General features: G+C 57.4%; 1 protein-coding gene across 1 annotated transcript; it reads right to left on the minus strand.

Annotated features, from left to right (window-relative positions):
• Window positions 1–678: 678 nt before the first annotated feature.
• Window positions 679–8,073, minus strand: RAB1B (RAB1B, member RAS oncogene family). The gene is made up of 6 exons (XM_006911071.2): window positions 7,950–8,073; window positions 6,228–6,300; window positions 5,854–5,949; window positions 5,632–5,727; window positions 2,219–2,350; window positions 679–2,131 (listed from the first exon to the last, which is right to left on the minus strand). Exons 1-6 carry the CDS (start codon window positions 7,961–7,963, stop codon window positions 1,937–1,939), a joined length of 606 nt encoding a protein of 201 aa, XP_006911133.1. The 5' UTR covers window positions 7,964–8,073; the 3' UTR covers window positions 679–1,936.
• Window positions 8,074–8,722: the final 649 nt, after the last annotated feature.

Below are 8,722 nucleotides of genomic sequence, written 5' to 3' on the forward strand. Positions count from 1 at the left end.
CGTGTGCCCGGCCGCATGCACCGCCCGGCCCGGCGCCACCCCCGCTCTAACCTCGGGGACACGTAGGCAGGAACGCACATCCTTGGCATGGCCGTTTCCCCCACCACCGGCCTACCGCGTCACACAACGAGCCCACCACAGCCACGCTCACACTCGGCCCACACAACCGTGCCCTCACCCACGGGCCTCACCCGCAGCCGGGAGGCCTAAGAGGTCTTAAGTGCGAAGCACTTGTCACTGTCCAAGGGGGATGAGACACCTGGCTTGAACCCGCAGTGAAGCGGGAGAAGGGGCTGAACCAGAGGGCTGGAGGGGATGCCAGGCGCCATGCGGCACAGTGTCTGGGGAACCCCCGGGGCTGCAGCCCACCTTCACGTCCTGGTTGGGTGCCTCTGTGCGTGCTGGCGGTGGCTCACCAGGTACTCGCTGATGGCCGCCTGCCTCCTTCTCTGTTTGACAGAATGGTGCTGGGCCCCTTGGGGACAGACCACAGAAGCCCAAGCAGGCAGTTCTCCAGGCTTCAGGAAGTGGGTCAAGGACTTTCAACAGCAAACCTGGGCCACAGCCCAGCCAAGACCCCTGTGCAGCCCACCAAGCCCAGGGTTTCGGCCCTGTCCCTACCACCTCGTCCCTACCACCCCAAGGCAGCTCCCACCACAGACCACACTTAACCACAACTTCCTTGCAAAAACCCTCGGCTCACCGGAGGGCCAATGGAAATTTATTATTTTTTGTCCTTTCCGTCTTTCCCCAAGTGGCTTTTCCTTGCAAAATGCCTGACATGACACCAGAGGGGAACCTGGGAGTGGGAGGCACCCCAAGGGGCAGCCCAGGGACTTAAATACAAGCTAGAGGGAAGGGCACAAGTGGGACAGGCGAGAGACAGCACGAGGGACATGGCTTCTCAGGTACAGACCAAAGGTTTGTTTTTTTTGCAGGAAGAAGCTGTACCAGAGGTCCAGAGGCTAGGGTCCTGGGAGGGAAAGGGTGAGTGGAGCAGCCCCCACCCCTAGGTTGCACCCATACTCCCCAGAGGAGAAGTAGCGACAGAGGACAGGGATCTGCCCTTGTAGGCTCCAAGGAAGGGGAGAAATAGCCAGACGTGCTACCTCAGGGAAAGGGACGAGGTGCTGGCAGAGTGAGGGTTAAGGCTGGTGCCCGGCCTCTGGCACTGGTGGGCCTTCCGCCTCTGCCTGCCTTGGGGACAAAGGGGCACGGTGGGCAGGCAGCACATGGGCCTGGCTCTGGCAGGGCAGGGGGCGGCAGGAGCAGGCTCCCTCTGGGCTCAAGACACAGGCCCAGCGCGGCTGCCCGCCCACCTGCCCTAGATGTGCTCAGACCCCACTGCAGCTGGACGGCTCGAGCTGTGAGTGTAGGAGGGGACGTAGGGAGGAGGAGAAAGGGTGGGCTGTCAGGTCCCTGTGGCCCCCCCATGCCCGTCCTGAGGTCCAGCCCAGGACCCTGGATCCCAGGTCCTGGATCCCCCGGTCCCATTCCTGGCCCTGGGTGCTGACTTCAGCCAGGGCAGTAGAGGCCAGGGAGGCCCTCAACTCTTGGGGAAGGGGGGGAGGGAAAGGAAGGATAAGGAGAGAAACCCACTGCAGCATACATGGGGTCGGGGGGAGGGAGACAAACAGAGGAGCCCTCATCCCAAAGAAAGGTGTGTGGTGGGGTATCTTTTAAAGTTACCTAGAGGCAGCAGCAGAGCAAGCCCCCACCCCCACCCCAGCCACAGGTCCTGGGTGTCCTCCCTTGGGGGCCCTGACAGAACCAGGGGTCAGGGCAGCAGGCAGATGGGCCAGAGGGAGATGGGGAGCTCAGGGCACCCCAAAGCCACAGACTCAAATGCCCCAGGAGAAGAAGGCACCTCCTGCCCCCTCTCCAGGGGCATCATCTGGAGAAAGTGCCCCCTCCTGTCCCACCTCACATGGCCCTCCTAGCAACAGCTGCCACCAGCTGGCTTCACTGGGCTGCTGTCGATCTTGAGGTTGGGCCGCTCACCCCCCGAGGCGGCCCCGGGCCCCATCCGCTTCTTGATTTCAGCAGCCATGGTCATGAACGCCTGCTCAACATTGGTAGCGTTCTTGGCACTCGTCTCCAGGAAGGGGATGCCCAGAGAGTCTGCAAACTCCTAATAAAGAGAGAAGAGGAGGGGAGGGAGAGTGAGGGGCAGCAGACCACAGCCCACCCTGGGAGGCCTGGCCCAGGCCCCGCTCACCTTGGCTGTGGTGTTATCCACCACTTTCTTGGTGGTGAGATCACTCTTGTTGCCCACCAGGAGCTTATTGACATTCTCACTGGCATAGCGGTCGATCTCTTGTAGCCACTGCTTCACGTTGGCATAGGATTCCTAAAGGGATGGGGCAAAAGTTACTTTGTTCTCAACTCCCACCTCTACCCTAGGCCTGGAGAACTGGGGCTTTGAAGGGAAGGGGTTGCTCTGGGCTCCTAAGGGTGGCAGAGCCCTGGGCTCAGGACCCAAAGGAAGCACCCTCCTCCAGGCTTAGCTCTTCTCCCTGCCCTCCTCCTGCCAAGACCCCAAAAGCCAGCCTCAGCTCAGCGTCAGCTGTCTGCCAACAGCTCCAACACCTCAACAGCCTGGGCCTAAGGGCCAGCCAGCTCTGCTTCCTGCAGCTGCTCGCCTCTGCCTGAGACACAGAAAAGACTTAATCACATGTGGGAAGCAAATAACATCAGAAGAGAGGCAAGCCAGAGGGGCAACAGAAAAAAAGATAACAGGTTAACAAGAACCACAAAGTTCTCAGTAGCCTTAGTGTCCCTTTAAGGTTTGAAGTCTTGAAGCCCAGTGGCAGGTGAAGGGTCCTCATAGAGGAGGCCCTGGCCTATGAGGGAGACAGGTATCCTGGGAACAGAACCTAACACTCGTCTTCTGGCACCAACAGCCTCCTCACTCAGCCCAGCTCTCCCGGGAGCTTGCCATTCCCCACCGTCCACCCCAGCATGTGGACAAAGCACAGAACTTCTAGAAACAAGCTGGAGCTAGAGCCACTCTCTCTCCTTAGGAGCCAAAGGCCTGGTGATATCACCAGGGTTCCACCTCCTGCCATGTCCCAGGCTGGGCCCTGTGCTGGGCACTGGGGACGAAGAAGGGAATCATACCTAGGCCCTGGCCTAAAGCACTCGGAACAGGGAGGACTAGGCCAGGACACACATAATGGCAAGACGGGGCGGTCAGCACTGCAAGGACAGAGGCAGGAGCTGTGGCGCTCTCGGGCTGCCCTACACCTGGAGGGATGGGGAAAGGTGTAAGGGAAGGAGACAACATACACTGGGTCACAGAACTAGAGGGGCGTGGTGCCTCTGCAGAGTGGGGAGAAGCTGAATGCTGTTGGGACACAGGCCTTGAGCAGGGAAGGAGAGGGCGAGGAGGCAGGCCAGCTCACAGGGGAGCTCAACTTGGCTGAGTCTTGGACAACTAGAAGCCAGCGGAGGTTTTCATGGGACGGGAGCAGCGGGGCACACCTGTGCCTTGGGAAGATAGTCCTGGCAGGAGCGTAGAGCCCACATCAGAGTGGCAAGAAGATGGAGACCAATGGGAAGGTGGCCGGAATAATCCAGGGGAGGGAAGATGTGCACTGAGCCAGGGAGTGAGGCAGAGACGAGCACAGGATTCAGTCAGACCACCCGGGGGAAGCCCCAGCTCTGCCATTTACTGTGTGACCCTAGATATGTCACCTGACCCAAGGCTCCGTTTCCTCACTTCTATAAAACAGTACCTCCCCGTAGGGCTGTTGTGTGCAGGAGATAATGAATGCAAGCCTGTCTCATAACAAGTGCTTAATTGGAAGGAGCTGCTATTATCCTCATCACTTCTATTATTATGAGGGGACAGATTTGAGAGATGATGGGGGAGGACAGAAGGGGCCCGGGGCTGACTGGATGGGGGAGGGAAGCTTCCTAGTCAGGCCGGCAGAGATGCAAGGGCTAGTTCGGGGAGAGGTGGTGAGGCCAGTGCTGGCCACGCCGAATTCCGCAGATGGTCTGGAGCTCGGGAGAGGCTGCGAGGGAGCAGGGAAGGGTGTGCTTGGGAGCAAAGAGCCCCGGATTCAAACACCGGCTTTGCTTTTCCTAGTTGCGAGACCACAAATCACTTAACATCTCTCCAAGCATGCTTCCTCGCCCGGAAAACGAGGGGCCCACCACTTAGTTCGCTGGGTAACACTGAGATCAGAATTAACACAGACATAACGTACCAGTGGAATGTAGGCCAGAGAAGATCCATGGTGATAGCTGTTTAGATGCAGGAATCACAGATCGTAAAACAGAAGCCAAACCACAAAGTGGCCAGAACCATGCAGGGAGAGTCAGGATGCAGCTTGGGGCAGGGTCAGGAAGCACAAAACATGGGGCCAGGGGGTCAGTACAGGATGAACCTGTAAAAAGCTACTGAAGAGAGAATCTAATGCAGCAGTTGCTGGGAGAGCTGGACACAGCGAACTTTTCAAGAAGAGGAAGGAGAATTGAGTTAAAAGCCAAAAGACGTCCGTCAGGGTGCGCATTAAAATGAGGTCACAGGATGTGGCAGTTAGAGGTCCCTGGTGCCTGTATCTGAGTGGACCACAGTTCACCCACAGCTTGCTGTCTCGGAGGCACCATGAGTCCCTGGTGAGCCAAAGAGCCCAGCTGTCCGTCAGAGCAGGGGCTCCTCCTGGCCCAGAGCTGATATAAGCATCTCCATGCCCTCAGAGCTGGTCCCCACTAAGCAACGAGCTTCGGTATTAAGAACAAAGCAAGTCGAATCAAGTAAGGAGACCTAGGCTTTCTTTCTCTGCCACTAGAACAACTGCAGGACGCTGAGCAAGTGTCCTTACCACTCTATCACCTCATCTGTGAAACAGGAACAACACAGACCTCTTAAGAGTGTCATGAACTTCAAAAGACTGTGGTAGGTGCTGTAAGCTATAAGGCAGCGGTCCCCAACCTTCTGGGCACCAGAGACCGGTGCTCCCATGAGAACCTAATGCCTGAGGATCTGAGGTGGAGCCGAGGGGTGATGCTGGCGCTGGGGAGCAGGTGCATATACAGATGAAGCTTCAATCACTTGCCTGCCACTCACCTCTTGTTGTGCGGCCCAGTTCCAAACAGGCCATAGACCAATACCGGTCCACGGCCCAGGAGTTGGGGACCCCTGCTCTAAGGTATGACAAGACTGTTTCTGATGGTTAACATCACAACTGCTGCCAATGACACATGACTAAGGGTGCCACAGCAGTCACAGGGCTCCAGACCTCTGCTCACACCGGACCCAGAGGGCTCCCTTGTTCCGTCTCAGGCCCTTCAGTCGCTTCTCCAGTGTCTTCGCACAGGAGGCCAGGGGCCCAGAACAGCATCAAATTGACTGACTAAACGCCCCCAAAACATAGGTGCCTGGAAGGTCAAACACAAGGTTGCAAGCCTGGCAGGGAGGGGTGAGGCCTGACTCTGCTGAGACCCTGCAGCGGGGCCTCGGGAGGACCGATTCTGCACTGTCTCCCTCCTGGTGGAATGAGTCCTAGTCTGGTCTCCTTTCCAAGTCACATGAGGAAGAGAGGACGGGAAGAGTGACAAGAAGCAAGAGCCAAAGACCTGAGGCCGAGGAGGCAAAGCTGGGAAAGGTGAGCTCAGGATTACCTGGTCGGTGACGTCATACACCACAATGATGCCATGAGCCCCCCGGTAGTAGCTGGAAGTGATGGTCCGGAACCGCTCCTGACCAGCTGTGTCCCACTACAAGACAGTCCAAGAGAAGAGCAGGTCAGCCTTGGGCTGACCAGAGCCCAGAGGAGCCCAGAGCCCCTCCCCTCCCAAGGCAAATGCCTCTGCACCAGGGACTCTGGGAAGAGCGACACTCACAATCTGAAGTTTGATGGTTTTGCCATCCAGCTCAATGGTTCGGATCTTGAAGTCCACCCCAATGGTGCTGATGTAGCTCTCTGTATATGTGTCATCCTGGAAGATCAGGGGCCAGTGATATGGCCTGAGTGAACAGGCTTGAGGCCCAACTGGTAAATCTCCCTTGAGTCTCCTGCCCCAGCACAGTTCCTAACTGCTGGGCCCCAGTTCTCAGCACTTAACTTGCCGGCCATGTGTCCTTATTCAGTTGGCAGAACCTGCAATTTCATCCTTGGTGCCCCAGTTCTTGTAACTACTGTGCTCTGGGTTGCCCCTTCTCCCTCCCGCCACCAGCCAAGACCCCGGACAGATGGTATGGCAGGCTTCCTACTCACAGCAAACCGCAGAAGCAGGCAGGACTTGCCCACGCCCGAGTCACCAATCAAAAGCAGCTTAAACAGGTAGTCACTGGAGAGAAAGGAGAGGAAGGTGTGAAGGCAGGCAGGGAGTCTGCCGGCCATCATCCTGGTCACAGCTATAGCATCCTCCCACAATCAGACGTGCCACTGTGTACTACTAAGGCGATCACAAGATCCTCCCACAAGTCCTGGGAAGGGAGAGCTGACCACCCCCCATAACAACATGGCATATGAATTCCCACTTTACAGAGAAGGAAACTTGAGTTCACAGAGAGGGATATGACTTGCGGAGGATCACCATCAGGTGACAGCTGAGTATCCTACTGATTCCTGACAGATTCCATGGTCTCAGGTCCAGTAGGGGTTATTTAGGGAACCCTCCCCCGCACTACACTGCCCCTAAGCAAACCTGGCTTGGCAGAGGAGGCCCCATAAGTAGAAGTGAGGGTCAGCCCGGAAGTTGTTAAGTGAATATCTATTATAAAGAGCCTAGTATGAAGCATATAAGAAGAGGTGGTAACAAGTGGCAATCACTTAAAACTGTACTGAGTTCCTACTTGTGCCCGGCCCTGTGCTAAGTACTTCAAATGCATCATTTTATTTAAGCCTCACGAGAGTCCAGTGAAGTGTGTGTTGTTATTCCCACCAAATGAGGAAACCGGAGGTCAGAGAAGGGAAGTGACTTGCTCTAAGTCTATACAGCTGTTCACTTTAAGACTGGAAACCAGGTTTGGACTTCAAAGTCTCTGTGAGGACCTATCGGTTCCCTTCTCTGTTCCCTGTCAAATCTAGCTCAGAGCTTCCCCCTTCCCAGGAAATCTGAGGCCTGGATCTGGAGAAAAAAGAAGGAAGTGGCAGAGGAGGAAGCCGATAACTGACACTCAAGAAAAACTGTCAATGAGAAGCCTGGGGCAGAGATGTGGGCCATCTACCCATAGGGGGAGCGGCCAAGAAGTGAGGAGAGTATGAGGAACAGAGAATCCCACTGGAGGGGGGGGGAACAAATGACACACTCATCTAAACTTCATCAGCAGTGTGACAGCGAAGAGAAGGGGTGCGACGGTGGTGCTGCGGGCCTGGGGAAAGGTGAGGAGAGGGCGGGAAGGGACTGGCCACCGGAGCAGCGGGCAGCTTGACCTAGGCAAGGGGCAAAGCGACAGCCCCGGAGGGGAGGACCTGTGGGAGAGCTACACAGAACGGCGCCTCGGCCTCCAGCCTCTGGCCAACCCCAGGAACCGGGTTCCGGGAGAACGGGAAGAACAGAAGGTTTTACCGCCCGACCTAAAGGGACCCAGACTAGGAACGATCTGGTGACAGGCTCCATAACGCTGAGGCCGTTGTCAGCACCCATACCGCCACTCTCAACCAGCAGGTGGGGAAACTGAGGCCTGGAGATATCGGGGCTGCGGAGTTACCTGACCGTAAGGCCTGGTACGGCCGGTGCCTTGGGCTCCAAGTGGCGCCCCTCGGGGTCGTAGTCTTTTGGCCCCGGGTGCAAGAACTCGGGGTATGGAGCTGGGGTCCTGGGGCCCCCGGGGGAGGGGCAGGACCCGGATGTGGGGGGGGGGGTCAGCGGAAGAGAGACCCGGATGTGGGGGCGCTGCGCAGTCCTGACCCAGGCCGGACAACCCCGGTAAGCGTACAGCCCCGTACTCCGGATCGAGGCTGCGCCGAACGGCGCGGGCGGGGCTCACTCACTATTCGGGGTTCATGGCGGCAGCGGCGGCCCGCTCGGTCGCTCCCAGTCGGCTCTGCTCCGCCTCCCGTTCCAAGATGGTGGCCGCTCCGCCCCAGAGGCCCCGCCCGCGGCGCGCAGGCGCAAAGATGCCCGACCGGGGCCTCGCTGCGTTGCTTCTCGGAACTTGTAGTCTCCGTACATTGTCATACACGCGCACACACACACGGACTTGTAGTATCCTTACACTGTTACTGACACACACGGACTTGTAGTGTCCGTATTGTCTCTTACACACAAACACATGCGGACTTGTAGTATCCTTACACTGACACACACACACACACACACACACACACGGCACACCCACCGTTGCTTCCCGGAACTTGTAGTCTCTATATTGTCACACACACACACACACACACACACACACACACACACACACACACTCCCAACCTCGGCTGCGTTGCTTCTCGGAACCTGTAGTATCTGTACATTGTCGCACGCGCGCGCGCACACACACACACACACACACACACCCACCTACCCACCCGCTGCGCAGGCGTAAACCGGAGCCCGAGCCTTCTAGCCCACTCCCCATCATTGCCACGCATTGCTTTCTGGGGCTTGTAGTGCGCTCCCCAGACGTACCTGGGCTTGAGGGCAGCCCTCGGGAGCCTGATGGCGTCCCCATGTTGAAAGCTCAGTTTAGGGCTGGAGCTGACAGGTTTTACATCTGGCAGAGGTAGTTATCTCTGTCCTCCCAACTCCCGGAGTTGTGAGCATTAGTAATATT

The sequence above is a fragment of the Pteropus alecto genome, unplaced genomic scaffold (genome assembly GCF_000325575.1).
Source record: "Pteropus alecto unplaced genomic scaffold, ASM32557v1 scaffold43, whole genome shotgun sequence".
Lineage (NCBI taxonomy): Eukaryota > Metazoa > Chordata > Mammalia > Chiroptera > Pteropodidae > Pteropus > Pteropus alecto.

Coding starts and splice junctions, on each gene's coding strand:
- RAB1B (XM_006911071.2), bottom strand. Junction 5,728..5,853: donor AAACCATCAAACTTCAGATT/GTGAGTGTCGCT, acceptor ACTGTCTTGTAG/TGGGACACAGCTGGTCAGGA. Junction 2,132..2,218: donor TGGATAACACCACAGCCAAG/GTGAGCGGGGCC, acceptor TCTCTTTATTAG/GAGTTTGCAGACTCTCTGGG.